This window comes from Furipterus horrens, unplaced genomic scaffold (assembly GCF_987537825.1).
Source record: "Furipterus horrens unplaced genomic scaffold, mFurHor1.1.pri manual_scaffold_17, whole genome shotgun sequence".
Classification (NCBI taxonomy): Eukaryota; Metazoa; Chordata; class Mammalia; order Chiroptera; family Furipteridae; genus Furipterus; species Furipterus horrens.
In genome coordinates this window covers 94,855,269-94,876,736 of record NW_028327187.1, presented here as the reverse complement: position 1 = coordinate 94,876,736, position 21,468 = coordinate 94,855,269, and the positions used below count along the sequence as shown (strand labels likewise).

Here is a 21,468-nt window from a genome sequence, read left to right as displayed (position 1 = left end):
ACGAGAGTAAGGAGGCCAGAGGTTCTCTAATGCAGTCGTCGTCGGCAGCCGTCCGTCTCGAGAGACGATGGTGTAGCTTCTTAAGAGTCTATCTGCACCGCCGAGAATGGCTGTGCAGTCCGACTCGGGAGTGACACGGTATCTGTCTCCTCCCGTGTTGAATCGACATCTTGCGATGACGCTGGAGCGTCCTCTCCAGTGAAGCTGAAGCTACAGAGCCTGGGCAGGGTGATATGGAGGGTCTGCTGTTGCCCATGCAGCAGACCCCCCCTCTCTTCACAGCTGAAGGGTCCAAGGGAAAGACGGAGTCAATACAGCTTGGCTTCAGGTGCGCCGCAGGAGTTGCCGGTGTTGACTACAACGTCAAACCGCCTTAGGGACTCCGGCTCCGGATTTTCTGTCGGGGTTTACTCCCTTAGCCTTTCCCCTGAAGAGGTATGCCGCAAGGCAGCGGAGGTTTTTTGGAGTCAGAGTTTTCCTTCTCTAATGCAGTAGGCAAAGAAGAAAGTAAGTTTGGAGAGTTTGGCCAGGACCTGATCACATAGTGTCTTGAGGTTATGAATTTGTCCCTTATGCTAGAAACAACTGGAAATGACTGAAGGTTAAACTTGGGGGGAATGACATAGGACAGCTTGTGCACATGATTCATAAAATTTTGTAAGTGCTGGGTGATGATCTGTTGTCATTTACCAATTCTATTTTGTGCATATATGTGCATATTCATTTACTTCTGCCATTCTTTGCTCCAGATGAATTTGGGATGGTTCAAAGGAAGATAACAGAGTTCAATAAGATAAAAAAAACTGTGGTACATCTACACAATGGAATACTATGTAGCAGAAAGAAAGAAGGAACTCCTGCCATTTGCAACAACATGGATGGAACTAGAGAGAATTATGCTGAGTGAAATAAGCCAGGCAAAGAAAGAAAAATACCATATGATATCACCTAATACAGGAAACTAAAGAACAACACAAACAAATGAACTAAATAGAACAAAGAGCAGAATAGCAGTCAATAGGGGGGAGGGGAGAGGGAGAGAAGGGGGATAAGTAAGGGAAGGGTCAAGTCAAGGAACGTGTATAAATGACTCATGGACATGGACAACGGGGAGGGATATAACTGTGGGAGAAGGGGTGGGCTGGGTGGGGGAGAGAAATGGGGGAAAATGGGACAACTGTAATTGAAAAACCAAAAAATAAAATAAAGAAAAAACAAAATAAAACAATAGCTCAAAATTATAGAAGTCCTCTCCTCCTTGGTAGATGGCAAGAGTAGAAGTGGGAAGACCAGTTATCAAAATAGTGGTCTTGAAGTAGTGCTGAAAGGAATATAGTTTCATACTAAGACAGGAGAGTGTGAAAGAGGTACAGGTGCAGGATTTACATTTTGCATATATGTTTAATAAGCTATATCAGTCATGATGGGCTAAGTCCACTGTTTCAATGCAGTACACTTTATTGTTACCAGCAGTCTGTTGAAGGACTATTTTTAAATTTTTGGCACCAGTTTTTTTACAGTATGCAGAAATTAACATCCTCATACATACCACTTAATGAAATATTTGATGCACATCTCTGGGGGAAATTACTAATAGTGAAATTGCTGGTTTAGTGTGTGCAGTTTCAAAATTTGGTACAACATTGTCCAGTTAGTCCCTCAATGCTTGGATGGTTTAAACTCCTACTTAAAGAGGATACGAGTCCCCAGAACTGCCCTTCCTGACAGTTTTACATAAGAGGATTGTGATTTCTTTGTCCAATGTGACAAGTGATATAGCAACCACATCATGACATGTTTGAGTCATTTCTACTCTAAGCAAGCAAAGACGTAACCATTCCTCAACTTCAGCTACTACTCTGCCTCCACTCTTCTACACAGTCACAGGCTTAGAAAGGCTATCTCTACTCTCTTCATTAACTCAATGGCCACTCAATTGTATATTACTGTGTAAGGTGTGTGTGATCTTTATCAATTAAAATATAATTTTTAAAGGCTTTAATTTAAGTCAGTGTTATGGGGCTTTATTAAGTGTTCACAAAAAGATATGGTTTTTCTAGGTGAAGCAAAGGTTGAAAAAAAATTAGTGTTTCATTTTGAACAGAAAATTCCAATTTGGAACATCTATTAGCATAACACTTGGGACCATTTGCCTACCTCTCCTCTGCAGAGTCAGATCTACGTATGTTCTTGGTTTTTAGTAAATAACTAGAGAATAAATAAGATGTGCTAGAAAATAATTACCTCAAAAGGAGAATGATATTATAACCTGTGACCTAAAAATTATTTCTAAAGTGTAATTAACAGCATCTTCATTTTTTGAGAATTATAAGTCCCAATGATTTTAGAGAAACCACAAAGTTTGCTTACCTTTTTCATCTTAGCTATTGATCTGCTATATTGTATTCTCTTTGCTTGTTATCCTGTAGTATCCTTTATAATCTCTTTTTCTATTCAAGGTGTCAAATTATACTGAAAATAGAGTGCATAACAAATGGGATCTGGAACTTTCCCATAACATTGATTGCTACTGAGCCTGATGTGGAAGATGTCATTGAAGTTGTAGGGAGCGGTTTAATGAAGGAAGCTGTGACTGAGTTCTGGCTGTCAGGTCAGAAAAGGTAATATCTATCAAGCAAAGGTATGTAACTGGCTTTGTGAATGTAAGTTATGCTGAACTGAGAAACAGAACATAAAATGAAAAATTCTGTTACGTCATTTTATGCTGGTTAAGCCATAGCAGTATTGCTTTTATGAACCAAAGCTTTATATATTTCATAACTTTTATTTAAAAATTTGAAAATAGGGTCTACAATGTGAACATCAAAAAACAAGAAGCAAAATTAAATATTGAAATTTAGGATAATGTTTCTATTTGTTTTTCAAATGATGTTTTAATGTATTTTTTCTAAGATAAATGAAATGTTCTTCAGTAAATTTTAATGGTTCAGGATAATCAAGTAGTTTAGAGATGATTGGGTGACTTATTGATTCAATTTTCTGTATTATTATTCTTCTCAATCATAGCTATCTTTGTTATACTTGTGATAACATAGGCAGCATGACCAAAGAACTGTTACCTATCTCACATGTGAAATAAATTTTCACAGCTTTTCTTGAGGTATAATGTACCTACTGTAAACTCATCTATTGTAAGTATACTGCTAGGATTTATTTTTTTTTGAAAACGTATAGAATTTTCTATCATAACCACTCTCCCAGTCTGTTACTCTCCCATCTCCTCCCAAAATTTCCCTCAAGTCCTTTCGCAATCAACCCACACTCTCATGCACAATGTCAGGAAAGCAGTGATTGCTCTCCATCTTTATAACATTGCCTTCTTCGGATATTTCATATAAATAAAATCACCCAATGTGTCTTTTTATAAACATTTTAAAAAGCAATTTTAGGCTTACAAAAAAATTGACAGGAAGATATGGAGATTTTTCTTACACCATGTGGCACACACATGCATACATAGCCTCCTCAGTTATCAATATCACTCACCTGAATGGTGCGTCTTTAAACAAGGATGAACCTACACTGACACACTATAATCATCCAAAGTCCGTAGTTTACCTCAGGGTTCACTCTTGGTGTTGGACAGTCTGTGGGGTTTGCACAAAAGCATAATGACATATCCATGATTATATCATAGACAGTATTCTTACTGCCCTAAAAATACTCTGTGTTCTCTCTATTCATCTCTCTTTCCCACCCCTAGCAATCACTAATCTTCTATTTGCTCTATGGTTTTTCATTTTCCAGAATGTCATATAATTGGAATCATGCAGTATATAAACTCTTCAGATTTGCTTCTTTTACTTATTCATATGCCTTTGAGGTTTATCCATGTCTTGATAGATTTCTTTTTAGCATTGAATAATATTGCACTGTCTGGATGTACCACAGTTTATTTATCCATTCACCTACTGAAGGACATCTTGGTTACATCCAAGATTTTATCAATTATGAAAAAGCTGATATAAGCATCTGGGTGCAGGTCTTAGTGTGGATATAAAGTTTTCAACTCGGGTCAATACCGAGCAGCACAATTTCTAGATCCTATGGTAAGGGTATATTTCATTCTGTAAGAGATCACCAGCCCTGGCTAGTGTGGCTCAGTTGGTTGAAGCATTGTCCCATAGGCCAAAAGGTCATGAGTTCAATTACAGGTCAGGGCACATACCCAGGTTGTTGGTTCAATCCTTGGTCAGGGTGCGTATGAGAGAAGGTAACCAATGTTTCTCACATCGATGTTTCTCTCTCTCTTCTCTCTCTCTCTCTCTCTCTCTCTCTCTCTCTCTCTCTCTCTCTCTCTCTCTCTCTCTCTCCCTCCCTCCCTCCCTCCCCTCCTCTCTCTCTCAAAGCAATGAGAAAATGCCCTTGGGTGAGGAAATAAACAATGAATGAATGAATGAATGAATGAAATCTCCAAATTATCTTGCAAAGTGGTTTTACTGATTGGTACTCCCACCAACAATGAATAAGTGTTCCTGATACTCTGCATCCTCACAAGCATTTGATAGTACCAGTATTCTGGATTTTGGTCACTCTCAAAGAAGTACTTTGTATAGTGCTATTTCATTGTAGTTTGAGTTTACATCTTTCTGATGGCATATGATGTGATGCACCTTTTCAAATGCTTACTTGCTGTCTGTATATCTTCTTTGCTGAGGTATCTGATGAGATCTTTGGCCCCTTTTTAAAATGGGCCATTTGATTTCACATTGTTGAGTTTTAAGAGTTCTTTGTATATTTTAGACAACAATCTTTTATCAGATGTGTGTTTGGTAAATATTTTCTCCCAGTCTTGGGTATCTCCTAGTTCCCTTGATATTGTCCTTCACAGAGTAGAACTTTTTAAATTTTAATTAAGTTCAGTTTATTGATTATTTCTTTCATGAATCGTGTCTTTACTGTTCTGTCTAATAAGGCATCACAATACCCAAGGTCATCTTGATTTTCTCTTATGATAACTTCTTGGAGTTTTATAGTTTTGTGTTTTACATTTAGGTTTACTATCCATTTTGACTTAGTTTTTGAGGAGTGTAAGGTCTGTGTCTAGATTCATGTTTTCTGCATGTCGATGTCCAGTTTTTTCTACACCATTTGTTGAAGAGACTATCTTTGCTCCTTTGTATGGCCTTTGCTCCTTTGTCAAAGATCATTTGACTATATTTATGACTACATCAGGCTCCCTTAAGTTCTGTGATCAATTTATTCTTTCACCAGTACCACATTTAATTACTCTATAGTAAGTTTTAAAATCAAGGAGTGTCAGTCCTCCAACTTTGTTCCCCTTCAATATGGAGCTGGCTATTCTGAGTCTTTCAGCTCTCCCTATGAACTTTAGAATCCATTTGTTGATATCTAGAAGATAACTTACTGGGATTTTTGTTGGAACTGAGTAGAATCTACAGATCAAATTGGGAAGAGCAACATCTTGACAATATTGAGTCTTCCTCTCTATGAACACAAATATCTCCATTTATTTATTTCTTATGTGATTTCATTTATCAGAAGTTTGTAATTTTCCTGCTGCAGATCTTGTGCATATTGTTAGATTTGTACCTAAGTATTTCATTTTGGGGGGGAATGCTAATGTAAATGGTGTTATGTTAATTCAAAATTTCACTTGTTCATTGTTGGCATATAGGAAAGCAGTTGACTTTTGTCCCTTATAATATTTGGTAGAATTTACCAGTGAATCTATCTGGACCTCCTGCTTTCTCTTTGTGAAGATTATTAGTTATTGGTTCAATTTCTTTAATAGATAAAAGCATTTTTAGGTCATACAAAGTTTTGGCAGATTGTGTCTTTCAAGGAATTGGTCCATTTCATCTAGTATATCACATGTTTGCATAGAATTGTTCATAGTACTTTATTATCCTTTAATTTCCATGGGGTTTGTGGTGACATCCCTCTTTCATTTCTTATCTTAGAAATTTGTATCCTCTCTTTTTTTTCTTAGTTTGCCTGGCTAGAGACTTATCAATTTTATTGATGTTTTCAAAGAACCAACATATAAATGCTTCCCAAAATTCTATATCTAAATTGCTGACTAGGTCCTGATGATAATTGCTCAAATTTTCTTTACTATATGGCCTATGTAGGTCGATCTCTTCTGAATGAAAGATTGTCACTGATCACAGAAAGCTAAGCTTAGATAAATGGAGAGTGAAGGGTTTCATGCTACTGGGTCATAGTGAGCACATTCCCCACTTATGCTATACAAGATCTGAGAAGTGGAATAGGGGAAGGCAGCACTTAACGTACTAGTTTTCTACATTTCTAAAACAAATGACTTGCCTGTCTGTGTTTCATGATGGCTCATGCTGGTCCTTGTATGCAACATAGAAAATAAGTTTACTAGGGTACTGGGCATGCCTAGAAGCATTTTATGTACTTAATTCAAAATGAATGACAGACAGTTAAAGGTGTAATCACCTGTTATATTTCGATCTCTCACATTGGACAGGAATGGGTTTCACTTAGCCATTTTGAATCTTATTTACAACTTCCAAACATACTTCAAGTTATTAGATATCTTGGATTACATATAAATTGATTTATGCATTCAAAAAGTTTTTCAGGGCTAGTGAAACAGTTTCAACTGATTTCCTCATAACCAATAATTTCCTCAAATGCAATATTGGAGGAAAAACAGTTGGAATAAGACCCTCAGATTATACTTTTCAATTATACACAATGTTGTTACCATTTGCTACTCCTAATTCTATATATATTTTATTTCACTAATACCATCTGTAGTTCCTTTTCACTCCAATCTATTTTATACATTGTAGTAAAACCAGTCTCCTTAGAACAATGTTATTAACATGTAACTTTCCTTGTCAAAAGCATCCGATAGTTCCCTGTTTCTTACCCAAGGTGGCACCTAAATTATACATGCACTACATGGTCCTAGCCCACTCAGACCCTCCAGATGTCTTCTCTGTGCTGTCTAGAATAGAGCTTCTGTTTCAGTCTTATGAAAAGTCTCTATTATCAGAGCCTGTCTTATCCATTACTCTTTCTCACTTGTCTTCATTTTCTTTTGGCTTCTAAATTCCCTTCTTAACACCTCTTCAGCTTCTGAATTCTACTCATTGTTTCTCTCTTCACAATAAAATCTTACTTGGCCAGTTAGACCTTAAACCCATATAGCACTATGTAAACCAATAATTGTTTTTCTTTTAATGCATGTGCCTTATCTTCCCAGCCAGGTTCATTCATATATATTCATTCCTTACGCAACGTATAGGTTTTATTTCTTCCTAATTTCTCCTCTCTCTTCTGTATTTCCGGTAGTGGACTTTGTTCCCAATTGGATCATGCATCAATGCCTAGCACTGGTAATAAAATGTTTCAAATCAACAATCATAATGATGACTATATTAATATTGATTAATCCTTATAGAACAGTTTCCATATGTAAGGCACTGATTTAATGTCTCTATAGGAATTAACTTCATTTAACAGATATGAAAATGGAGGCACAAAAAGGCTAGTAAATTGCCTGAAGTCATGCACCTAGATAGAGCTAACATTCCAGTCCAGGCCATCCATATCCATAGTCCACCTTTCACACACTCTGCCATGATACTCAATACACATTTGCTGAATGGATGAGTAAGTCCCAACCTGAACCTCCCACATCTTCTTCTATGTTTCACTTGTGGATCTGTTCTGGGAAACTGTTCTTTACCTTCTCCCTGCATCTCCCTGTCGGTTTGGATTTTAAGTTTTTCACTTACAACCTCCTATGCACTGTGCTGTGCCTATGTCCTCCTTTATTCTATCATGAAGTTCCTAAACTTCTTTCATAGTCTTCATTTCAAATGTAATCAGCCTTGACAGGAAGATGATCACTCGAATCTTACATGTCAGTCATCTCACTTCAGATCCTAGCAACTCATCTTCAGGCCCAGAATCTTCAATGAACCTGTAAACTACTTTCCTTTCACCTTACAAGGGGAAAACAAAAGGAGAGTGAGCAAATATTACATTGGAATAGTAGTAAAAACAAAGGCTTTATAACAGATATTGAAGTTGGACCTTTTAGATATGAATTTACTTACAAATGACTGAATTTTCAATTAAGACATTGAGTTATTCCAATTTTTAATATAGAAAGAATTTTATTCTTTGTACACTATAAATATAAGATGTGATGGGAAAAATCTTTAAGATTCCATGTTGTCACACTGGGAAGAACAAGACTCCAGTACAGTAATTTTTAAGATGCCTCCTCACTGTTATTCTGTAAGCATTCCATGAAATGATGAGTATCAGACTCACAGCTGCATGACAGCATTGGTGTTCGTCTCTAGTCCAGTGCGGCAGGATATAACTTCTGTTCCTCAAGTTCTCATAAAGAGAATGGGGTAATGATAAAGCTTAAGGATGATATTTATATTTTTGTTTCAGATATCCTGTACCATTCACTACACACCTCCTACCTAGCAGTGACCCTGAGTTTTTCGTAAAACCTCAGTCTGGAGAAATTCCTCCTTATGACAGTGATGGAATTACCCTCACCGTGGGTTTTATACCCCAAATGTATGGTAAAATATACAAAGCAAAATTAGTAATACAGGTGAGTTCTATAAAGGCAATAATCAAGGATATTTGATGTCACTAAATGCTTTAAAATGATCTAGGGAGAAAAGGTTACACCCAATGATCACAGATAAAGAACAGCAACAGTATCATGCAAAAGTCAACAGATTTCAACTGCTCTGTCTTATTTGAATTTTCTTTTGTCCAGTAAAGAGCTTTTAATTCTGGACTACAAGAAAAATCTTGTCATCACTAGTGGGAGGTAAGAAAAGATTTTCCTTCCATATTAAGGAAACGGGGAAGAGACAAATAATGACTGCACAATGATTTTATAGTAACAGTGTTTTCTATAATAACCTATTCAGGGACTTTAGGTGATTTGAGATAGAGATTTTTGGAACCTTTAATTAAGGCATAAGGTAGTAGCAAAATGTTAAAGTCTAAAATGGAGATTAAATAGAAGATAAAATTTATTTTGAATTGAAAAAAAATGTAAAATGGGCCAATACTATAAAAGTTTGTTAAAGTGATCATTTTATTAGGAGTCAACATAAATACAATTTTGAAACTTATCCAGTAAGCCAAATTTCTCCGTAAAATTTTACACATATATTTTACTAAGAAATTTAGGCGAAAGGCAACTTTCAAATTACTTATGAAAAAAATGACACTGTTGCCCTAACTGGTATGGCTCAGTGTGTTGGGAGTTGTCCCACACAGCAAAAGGTTGCCGGTTCAATCCCTGGTCAGGCCCCATGTCCAGGTTGCAGGTTTCATCCTTGGTTGGGGTGCATACGAAAGACAGCCGATCAATGTTTCTCTCTTGCATCGATGTTTCTTTCCCTGTCTTTCTCCTTCACTTATCCTATCTCTAAAAATAAATAAATAAAATCTTTTTTTTAAGAAAAAAATTTTAAATGCCACTATTTCAGTAGCACGGGCCCAAAGGACATGTAGTCATATTTCATGACATAATTATTGATGCCAAAGTAATCACTAAACTTCTAAATAAGACACTAATTAGGCGGTGCCGTGGGCAGCCAAGAGTGTTGTTACTGCTTTAATGAATAGAGAAAAGAATAATGTTGACTATTGCTTGAGAAAAGTATTTATATTTTTCACCTTTTTGAGAATTCTTGCAAGTCAGGTAGTAAAAATATCAAGCCTCTAGAGCCTTGCTGCACCTCGCTCTTGGCTGCATTGATATTTGATTTAAAATGATCATGTTGGTGTACCTGCTTCTCAAGAAATAAGGATATCCTTTTAACCTAAGGTGATTAAGTGACATCTTTAAAAGTAGATTTACAAATTAAAATGATGATCCTTTATCCAATGTACAGTGGACATTTCTGAAATTAACTACTTGGGAGGCTCTTCCAACTAAATCTGTGCCTGGTTTCCCTCTGTCAATTTGATGATTCAGTCACTGGAAGTGGAACTGAAGGGTTTTGTGAGAGAATAAGTTGATATATGGCATCAGCTGAGAACATGACATTTTCATTTAGTCATGAAGTGGTACCCTTTGATAAAGCTTATGTGGGGGGCATTGAAATTGAACTGTGTTTAAGAAATCACCATTTTGTTGATTCTCTTTATTATGGGAATTCCAAATATGTGTAGAAATAGAATAATTAATCCTAATGCACTTATCATCCAGTATGAACAATTATTAACTCATAGCCAATCCTGCTTCAAGTGTATTCCCTCTTCCCCACCTTCCCCACCTTCCATATTATTTTGAAGAAAATCTCAGACATCCTCCCTGGCTGGTGTGATTCAGTTGGTTGGGCATTGCCCCACAGAGGGAAAGGTCACTGGTTCAATTCCAGGCAGGACACATGCCTGGGTCACAGGTTCCATCCCTAGTCAGGACACATGAGAGGCAACCAGTTGATGTTTCTCTCTCACATTGCTATTTCTTTCCCTGTATTTCTCCCTCCCTTCCCCTCTCTCTAAAATTAAATAAATAAAATATTTTAAAAAGAAAAGAAAGAAAGAAAAGGAAGAAAATCCCAGACATCCTGTTACCTGAAATGTTCTATTAATCTTTAAAATACAAAAAATAATAACCATGGTATGTTGTCACATCTAAAAATTAACAATAATTTCTTAAGGTCAGCACATATAAAATATCCATTTAGTGTCAAATTACCAATTGATTCACAAATCTCATATTTCTTTAACTTAAAAATATATAAAGTGTTAGAATAAAGGATATGAACTTCTTACAAATATATTTGATATTTGGATTATATATTGTATACTTGCCCTGGCTGGTTTAGCTCAGTGGATTAAGCGTCGGCCTGCGAGCTAAGTGTCGCTGGTTCGATCTTCCAGTCAGGGTACATCAGAGAAGGAAAACTCTGACTCCAAAAAACCTCCGCTGCCTTGCGGCATACCTCTTCAGGGGAGAGGCTAAGGGAGTAAACCCTGACAGAAAATCCGGAGCCGGAGTCCCTAAGGCGGTTTGACGTTGTAGTCAACACCGGCAACTCCTGCGGCGCACCTGAACCCAAGCTGTATTGACTCCGTCTTTCCCTTGGACCCTTCAGCTGCGAAGAGAGGGGGGTCTGCTGCATGGGCAACAGCAGACCCTCCATATTACCCTGCCCAGGCTCTGTAGCTTCAGCGTCATCACAAGATGTCGATTCAACACGGGAGGAGACAGATACCATGTCACTCCCGAGTCGGACTGCACAGCCATTCTCGGCGGTGCAGATAGACTCTTAAGAAGCTACACCATCGTCTCTCGAGACGGACGGCTGCCGACGACGATATTGTATACTATATATAAATATATATATACACACTCACCATCATTTATTGCAAAATTATTTGTATCTTAATTGAAATGCATACAAAACATTTAGAAATTATCTTCAAAGGGTCTTGGAAATGTGCTGGGTGAAAGAACAAATCCTTACATGTGGTTCCCATTTATACCCACTGAGTTTCAAATGAGAGTATACATCCCTTAGCATAAAGCTCTCTCAGGTGTGCCCACTGTGTGGGTCATTAGTGCAGGTCTCTTTTTTTTTTAATGTTTTTTATTGATTATATTGTTACAACAGTTCCAATTTTCTCCCCCTTGCTCCCCTCCACCCAGCACCCCCCTCCCCCAGCAATCCCCCCCAAGTCCATACCCCTGGTTCGTAAAAATTAACTATCCCCCCCCTCTCAAATATTAGGACCCTTTGTAATCTTGTAAAGGACAATGGGCGAAGGTCTCAAGCTCCTCTAGCTGCTTCAAGCGGGACATGGTCATCGTCCTACCTACCCTTGGGTCCAGAAAACCCTAATAAGAGTGGGGGTGTGGAGGGGAGGGTGGCCTTCCCACATGGGGAAGGATTGTGCAGACTCCAGGTCAGTTGGCTGTCTCCGGTCAACGGCGTGCTTGGTTTAACAGGCTGGTGTCCTTGTTGTGTTCTGGGGGCAACAGATTTGGCGAAAAGGGTTAAAAGACATCATTCAATCCATAACTACTAGATGACAAAAGGCAGGGATTAATTTTTCAATGTTCCATATTAGGAAAAAAAAAATACTTAGTTTGGGCTGAGGTAAATAGTTTAGGTTTTCCCCCTCTCAGACCTCTGGGCCTTTTCTGTCCAAGCCATTAGGATAGAAAAGAGAAACCCGTTTTAAAGTGAAGCCCACAGACCACCCCATTCTTCCCCAACCCAGCCATTTAGTTCAGCCAAACCGTTGAGTCTCAGGAGGCAGTGCTGCAGAGAGGATTAAGTGAGGCTTATGCGTACAGATAATCATTCAGGTAATGCGATCATAGGCTTATGTCCTTTGAAAACAAAAAAACACGTGTTAATTTATGTAACATAACCCACAAACAAGTCTCTAAATCTGTAAGACTGTCTTATTGGGAAGACATCTAGTTGCAAGGCACTTGAAATTCTATTTGCCTGCAACTGGAATATCTTTGATGATATCACAGACATGGTTTAATTTTCAAGTGAAACCATATTTTAAATGAGAAGAAACTTTTAAGACGGTTAGTTGCCCTGTTTTATACTCTACTACTGATCATTGTGATTTTCCTTGAATAATAATTTTTCTCCCTAAGGTTACCCTCCTTGTCTTTAAAGGGACTACATTAAGTCCATTTTTAATTTATCCTGTTCGTTTGCATAAACATAACAAGAGCAGCAAATGATCACTATGATCTTTAGTTCTGCTTTGCTGGAACTTACCCAAGGAATATTTGGGGTGACCTTCAGTCTGTTCTTCAGGGCACAGAAGCTGAGCCACATATGTGGCATTCATCCTTGCCTGTACACACCTGTTTTTTCCAAGTCTTTCTGGTTTTTCCTTGTGCCTTAAGGTCCCTTCTAGCCATCTTTCAGGAAAACAACCTTCGTTCCTTCCCTGGAAAGATTGCTGTGGACCGCACAACCAACCATGGTACCAGGTCTTTTATCTCACGGGCTTTTATTACCTTTGAAAGTCATTCCCTGTTCCTCAGGGCTTTTTGGTAACAATCTGAGCCCAAGTATGTTTACTTTAGGCTTGACATTCCAGTCAAAGACTTGGTCAAAAAAAAAAAAAAAGAAAGAAAAAAAAAAAGGAACCTCTATTGACAACTGGTCTTATTAGTTCTATGCAAAGAAACCTATGTCATTACTTACTTGTTTAGAATGCCAAACTCTGGAGGGATCAAATAGGGAGAAAAATATACAACGTGAAGGAAAATCTTTGTCCTAATATTCACTGAACTGGCATTTCCATTCTTCATATTTTCATTTTTCACCCACTAAAAAAATTTTTTGTTTGTTTTTCCATTACAGTTGTCTCACTTTTTTAGCCCTCTTGTTTCCCTGCACCCTGTCCCTCCCTTCCCCCACATTTAGTCCCCACTCAGTTGCCCCTGTCTGTGGGTCATTCATATATATATATATATATATTTTTTTTTTTACTTGACCCTTCCCCTTACACCTTTCTTTTCCTCCCCCCCCCCCGCCCCCCTTGTTACTGTTAGTCTACTTCTTGTTTACATACCTCTGGTTCAATTTTGCTCATTTGTTTGTGTAGCTTAGCCATTTGTATTTGTGAAGTACGTAGGTCACTTGTAATGTACAGATGTACAATACATAAGCACAATCACCAAAATGTAGCTTTGTTTTTCAAATTGAACATTCTTATATGAAGTAAAATGAGTTAACTAACTCTTGGTTTGTTCTGCTTTTGACTTATTGATTCTGAATGTGTGATTACTGTGAACACTAGATAGAAGGGCCAGTTATGGTTAAAACAGGGCCATTCCAGATGCGCAAGCAATGCCTGCACTTAACATTCTTTGATAGATATTAAACCCTGATGTTACCACAGTATTCACTTGGCCTGGACTTATCCCAAATGAGTTTTCTGAACATACGTGGTACAAATCTTACTGCAAGGAAGAAGTCCTAGATGAACACAGGTAGCATCAGTAAATTCTGCAAGAGCAGTGGAACTTAAGTATGAACATAGCCATGCAGAAAATGCTAGACTGCCTAATTTAATATTGCCATCTTGTGCACTATGCAGAAGAAATGAAAGATTTTAAAACAAATCCCTGTATAAATTGTACTAGCTTGGATTTAGATTATGATTGTCATTAATAATTTTACACCATGCTCAGTAATTTCAAATGTTTATATTAATTATGTATTTTCATAATCTAAAAAGAAGCAGCAGCTCCACATATTTTAGCAGTTGGTTCTACAGCCACACTTAAGGTCTCATGTATAGGTTCACCTTGCAACCTGCTGTTTCCATTAGTTATAGTTCCTGCTGGGCAACAGTTTCATGCACACCAATAGATGCTTCCCCTTACATCACATGGACACTTAGTTTATTCACAGGGCAGACCTCTAATTGTGAGAAACTTTTTAGTGAATGCTTCTCAGTGCATAAAACCAAATGCTTTTCTGAATTTATTTTCCATATTAATTATTTGCTTTCAGTTTTGTACCTTTCTTACACCTTACATGGAGAAGAAGGGTGTTAATTTGGTAAATTTTTTCCTACAGTTTTCTCAGCCCCTGCATATTTTGTATAAAATTTCTTCCTCTCCTTGTTTCCAGGTAGAGGATATGTACTATCTGTATGCTGTCAATGGATTACTTCAAGTCACCATGCCACCAAAGAATGTAAAAGCCAAAATTGATACAACTAACAAGAAATTTGACAACAGGGTGATTCTTAAGCACAATTTTCACTCTGAGAATGCTAAGCTCCTAAGAACAGGAGTGTCCTCTACCATTAAGGGTGCTCCTTTGATGCTAAAGAAAAAATAAAAAAAGTTCTTTCCAAAGTATTTCTTGTTCTTAAGTAAAATTGAACATATTTTTGCAATTGTTATTTCATCTTTTGACTATTTCTGAGGAATAATATATCAATTATAATAGGTCTTACACATTTTATTTGTAATGGTAAATATATTCTCTGAATATGTTATACCTAATTTCTGAGTTAATGGATAGGATGCAAATGTTGGAATTGGTTCACTTTTAAACTACAGGAGTACATTTATAGTAAAACTGAAAAATGTGATTTTGATGACAATACTATTTCCATTACTGGTACTACTTCATTTCTCATGTCGATGTTGCTTATGAGTCTTTAAAACATTAATGGTAAAATTAGTGTGTAAGATGGAAGGATTCACCATTTCTAATATCTATTATTTGGAGTATCATGTGCTATCCAATGAGTTTTTTAATTTCAGTTATTGTGTTTTTCAGTTCTAAAATTTCTATTTGGTTCTTCCTTGTATCATTTGCTTCTCTGTTGTCTTTCTATTTCTTTGCTGATACTCTCTATTATTTCAGACATGTTCACAATTGCTTCTTGAAGCTTTTATTTCATTGTTTGTTGAAGATGACTGCTTTAAAGTCTTTGTCAGATCATCTTAACATCTCCACCACCTTCATCTTGGCACTTAAAGTCTTTTTCTTTTTTTAATTCAAATTAAGATCTTTCTGGTCATTGATATGAATAAGGATTTTACTTGAAACTTCTACATTTTTGGTATTATGAGACCCTGAATCTTATTTAAACCTTCTGTTTTAGTAGGGTTCATATGCTAGCACATCAGCAGGAGAAGATGGGACACCAACTTGTTACTGCCAAGTGAGGGTACAAGTCCAGGTTCCCCCCTCGGCCTCCATTGCCACTCAAGTGGTGGGAGACTGCTTACTACTGCTGGGTCACCTGGGAGTTCCTGCTCCCCTCTGGGCTCCCAGTGACAGTTCTATGGCAGGAGGGCTACAGGTGCTTGGTTCTTTTTTTTTTTTTTTTTAAGAAGTTTTTATGATTTAGATGCTTAAGTTTTGGGGTTTTTTAAAAATTTTTTATTTGTTCATTTATTTATGTATTTATTTTTAGAGAGACGGGAAAGGAGACAGGGAGAGAAACATCACTGTGTGGTTGCCTCTCACTCGCACCCCCAACTGGGGACCTGACATGCAACCTTGTCATGTGCCCTGACTGGGAATCAAACCAGCGACACTTGGCTCACAGGCCAACGCAGGTGCCTGGTTCTTGTTCCTTACATGGCCCCCAGAGACAGTACAATGAGGGCGTCCTTATCACAAGTGACAGGTGGTGAAAGTCCTGTATCTCCACCACCCCAGGTGGGAGGGGCAGGAACCATTTTGTTACTGCTGCATGGGAGTAGTTCAGGCCTTTCATACAGACTCCCTGGCAGTGTGGGAAGCAGAACCTTCTTTCTACCTAGCAGGGATGAGTATGGAAGTCTTCTGTTCTACTCAACTTTCTCTGATACCACTCCAGAGGGGGTCGTGGCACTTCATTACAGCCTGGCAAGTGTGAGTGTGTATGTAAAGGTGGAGGCCTCCATTTGGCCTGAAGTCGTTGGTGTGAGACAACAGTTTTTTTCTGTGTTATCCGGCTGGAATAGAGAAGTTATCGTCTTAACTTTTCTGTCTGCTAGACTGACCTCTTCCTGGCCCTTTCTTGAGTTCCAAGGTTGTCTTTATCCAGTTTGCCTTCTTCTCTTTATTTTTCAGAGTTAATTCCATCCACCTATCTATCTAGATTTATATAGAAATAGATATATGTATATAGATATAGACTTTAGTTGTATGCATTGAGAGGAAAAGGGATAAATAAATTTACTCCATCTTCCCAAGAGAAGAGGTTCATGTCAGATTCAATTCATTAACTCAGAGAGAAAAATAACATGGACACTTTTAGTTTCCTCCAGCAACCTTGTCATATATTTATTTCAGAAGCCAAAAGGGGCTCGGCTCTAGAAACCTGTCTATTCTATAGGAAGCCCACTTCAGCATAAACAGACCCCTTTGGGATTTTCCTACTGTCTGCTTCGCCCTTCCCAATACTAACAGAAATTCGAAAACTGTAGGTGCTGAGGTTAAGCCCAATACAGTCAAGGTGAAGGGTACTATGCATTAATGAGCCTCTGAACACTGGCCTCCCTGAAATTCCCCAGCATTTGAGGCCAGGTTTCTCTTTCTGTCTGCTAGTGTCCCCGTCCCACAACACAGGCTTGGGAAACCCCAAAGAGCATTTCCCATCCTTGCTGTACAATGGCTCCAAGCACTTGTTACTGGAATAATTGGTATGAACTTTTTAAAAATATATTAGCTTTAGTGTTCTTTTTAAAAAATCATTTCATCTTTCCTGATCTTAAACTGACAAAAACAAAATGGCCAAATGTTTTGATTAAATGAAACAAAGAATCAAAGATAATGTGCATAATTCTATAAGAAATGATCTCGTTTAGCCTCAGTATTTATTTGCCTCTTAGATACTCAGTAATTGCATTTTTCTGAAGTGACTTCTTGCACTAAAATAAATGACTAAAGAGTATCTTATTGCTGACACAGATCACAGTTTGTTGCTAATGGAATGCTAACTGCTTTTTAAGTAACTTTGAATAAATCTGCTGACCCATAAAAGATTCATCTAAAAGGAATCCAATTAATTTTCTGGCTCTACCAGGACCATTGATGTGAAAAATCTTCCATATTTTACTTTGTTTCAGCCATTGCAATACTGAGAGTGACATCTGGCTTGTAAAAAGATATTTTAATTGAGAGCGGTGACATAGCTAACAATATGTCAAGGTAACCATTTAAGAAACAGACACTCCCTAGAAGAAAAATGATATTCAAGCATTTCCTCTGGTGTCAAAATTATCTCCTGAGTCTGGGGGTTTGCTCCATTTCAAAGATCAGAAAGGCAGTGCTGAAAAAGCATTCTGAGGTTTCCAAAGGCAAACAAAACCTGTTAATGCTGCTTCATCCCTGGGGAATTAATCCCCTGTGTGATTTTGTATCTGGGACAACTGCTTACAGAGGACCGTGCCAAACTTCAACAAAAGCAAAAATCAATGTCTCAGCAGATGTCTTAGTGGCCTGAATATCCTCAGTGTCTTGTGTGCCTTCCTACCTTGTGGGCCTGTGCGGGAAAGGTCAGCCCAGGGAGAAAATAGTGCCATTTAGAGCATGGTTTGGAAATGGGGGCTGTCCCTTTCCTCCAGGTCTCCACATTATTTATCATTCCTTGAAACAATAATATATGATGTCTGAAAATAAGACATTTATATGAAAAAATTATGGAATAAAATATGACATTTACTTTTATAAGTCAAAAAAGATGAATATTAAGCAAACTCTTCTTTTAGACTTATACCACTGTCCTCCAAGAATAGATGCACATAGTAGTTACTTAAACAATAGCTTACAAGTTGTGACATTGTGCTGGCTACCTAGATGGCTAAGTAGTCTATAAATTGTTTTTGAGTTGCTAACTTCTGTGTTTAAAAATAGAAAATGATGAATTATCTGACTGGATGGCATTTCATAATAGAAATGATACTGAATCTACATGTCGGCTCCTAAGCACAGAATTTAAGTTATATTGCCCAGAAATAAGTTCACTCTGGGACCAAGGCTGGGTGGTTGGAAATCAGCCAGTCCAGAAGCATCACTTCAACAGGGCTTTTCTATAGTACTGGAGATATAATCTTATTTCTATTAAAATATTTTAGTACATAAACAATTTTCAATTATAAAGTTCAATGATTTTTTTTTTACATATGTATACACCTATGATACCAGTAGCCAGATCTAGATATGGAACATATTTAGCTCTCAAGAAAACTCTGTTGTACCATGTACTATTTAATATGCCCCATAAGGTCACTATGATTTCCAACATTACCATTATGAAATAGTTATGGCTGTTTTGATTTTCATATGAAAAAATCATATAATTTGTCCTCTTCTGTTTAGCTTTCTTTCACGTAATATTTTGTGACATTCATCCACATTTTTGCATATATCAGTAGTTTCTTATTGTTGAATTATAACCCACTGTATGAATATATCACATATAAATATGTCGTTATCCTTCCACCTATGATGGACATGTGCACTATTCTCAGGTTTGGCTCATTATGTACAAAGCTGCCAAGAACATTCTTGTCCATGTTATTTGGTGCATGTGTATAGATATGTCTATAGCGTATATAGCCAGGAGTGGAATTGCTGGATCCTAGGTATGTTTCCTAGCTTTTCTAGTTGCTGTCAAAGAGTTTTCCAATATGGGTTTACCAGTTTACCCTCCAACCAACTGTGTGAGAGTTCCAGTTCCTTTTATCCTTGCCAACATGGTATTGTCAATCTTTTTAATTTTAATTGTTCTGGTATTGTTCTAGTGATACCTCATTGAGGTTTTAATTTGCATTTCTTGATGACTAATGATGTTGAGCACCTTTTTATATGCTGACTAGCAATCCAAACTGGCAAAAAACTTAATATTAAAAGTATCATAATAGTCCTGGCTGGTGTGGTTCAGTGGATCAAGCACTGGCCTGCAAACCAAAGGGTCACTGATTTGGTTCCCATTTGAGGCACATGCCTGGGTTGCAGGCCAGGTCCCCAGTTGGGGGCATGTGAGAGACAAACAATGGATGGATCTCTCGCACATCCATGTTTCTCTCCCTCTCTTTTTCCCCTCCCTTCCTCTTTCTCTAATAATAAAAATAAAAATATCATAATGCCCTGAAGGTGCATCCATGTTGTCCCTTGAAGGCATCATGCTAAGTGAGATAAGTCAGAGAAAGACAAGTATTATATATATATCACTTATATGTGGAATTAAAAAAAAAAAGAAAAACAAGCCTGAGCTTATGGAAACAGAGTAGAATGATGATTACCTAAACTGAGGCTGGCAGCGGGCATGGGGGAATTGAGATGTTTAAGGGTACAAACTTGAAACTAATAGACAAATTCTGGAGATCTAATGCACAGTATAGTGATTATAGTCAACAATACTGTGTTATAAACTTCAGAGTTGCTAAGAGACTAGATCTTAATTGTTTTTAATACAAAAAAAGGAATGATAATTATGTGACACACTACTGGTGTTAGCTAACACTACTATAGTTAGAATTTTGCAATATATAAGTGTATCAAATCAGCAGGTACACCTCAAACTTGCACAATGTTAATATCAATCATATCAATAAAAACATCATAAATTACATATTTTCATTTCTTTACAGATCTTAGATAAAAACAGCTGTCCTTTCACAAATTCCCTAAAACCATTTATTATTCCAATTCAATAAACTGGAAGAGTAGAAACCGGAGTCACATAACAAAGCCACAGACCAGTGATAAGAAAGTACTGTAACTGCCAAACTATCTCAGTTTTAAATCATTCACTCTTTTGTTCTTTGTTAGTCACAAAATGTCCAGAACACAGCGTCCATCACAAATTATCTGAGAGGCACATGACAACACTGACTTAATCAGTTCTGTCTCAGAGATGAGACTGTTAGAGCAATGCAAAAGTGAAGAGTTTAGGAAAATATTTCTTATGATATGATCAGTGGCATTTTACTTGACACACATAGGTGTTTTATAATTTTTTCTGAGTACTGAATCATAAATGCATATGTATTAATATATATGAATATGCATGACTGTATACTATACAGAACTATTTAGAGGCACATGCTACTGTAAATGAGCATTCATCTAAAAAGCTCTTGATAGTTCATTAAGCCTCACCATAAATGACAAGAAGTATGCGCCTTACTGAAAGCAGGATACAGAGTCCCAGAGAGACTCGCATCCTAAACTGAAAAGAGAACTCCATCTTCTGGCATGAATGCTGCCGAGTCACATGGTGGTGATTAAATTCGTATAGCAACCTGGGCTACCAAACACATAACACGTGACTACAAGTGCTAAGATTATGTCACTATCACTGGCTACACACATGGAAATAAGTGCAGCCAATAATGTGCTTTTGCCTTAAAACCAGATGAGCTTGACTTTAATTGAAACAATTGAATAATAATGTGTCAAAGATGAGTTCTCAGTCAGACCTCAGTATGAGTCCTGGGTTAATAACCATCTGAGCCTCCATTTCCCTCATTTGTTACATGGAGGCTGATAAACCACTGTCTCCACCTTTTCTTAGAGTTGTAGAGACAGCGTACGTTAAGTATAACTGCAAACTGAAAATTAGTAATGTGAAAATGCAAAACAATTTTCACCAGAATTTTGGAACTTAAGAGAGCCCCTGTCTCCCAGGAGAAAGGACAGAAAAAAGTAATAGAGCATCATGTTAAGGCTTTTAGACTGCTTATTGTTGGACTATTGTCAGTGCTTGATAGATTTGTGACTCTTCCTTATTCCAGTGATTTTTCAGCCAGTGTGCTGCATGAATTTTTAGAACACGCAGTTCCTGACTAGTCAGAGGCACTGACGTCTTTTGCCTTAGATTGGCAAATAAAATAATGACAATAACCAACACAACAATAGCTATCGGGTGTGAATGAATCAAAATTATATCTATTTTTTGTCAGATGAGCAAAAAATATGTTTTGGGGTGGAACTGCAAAATTTTAGT

At 37.3% G+C, this 21,468-nt stretch overlaps 1 protein-coding gene across 1 annotated transcript in view; it reads left to right on the top strand.

Moving 5' to 3' along the window:
* CFAP47 (cilia and flagella associated protein 47) overlaps positions 1-14,852 on the top strand; it is a 360,991-nt gene extending 346,139 nt beyond the window's left edge. Inside the window, exons 63-65 of the mRNA XM_090264123.1 lie at positions 2,460-2,621; positions 8,434-8,602; positions 14,640-14,852. Coding sequence (XP_090120249.1) covers positions 2,460-2,621; positions 8,434-8,602; positions 14,640-14,852 — 544 coding nt within the window. The remainder of the gene's footprint in view (positions 1-2,459; positions 2,622-8,433; positions 8,603-14,639) is intronic.
* Positions 14,853-21,468: the final 6,616 nt, after the last annotated feature.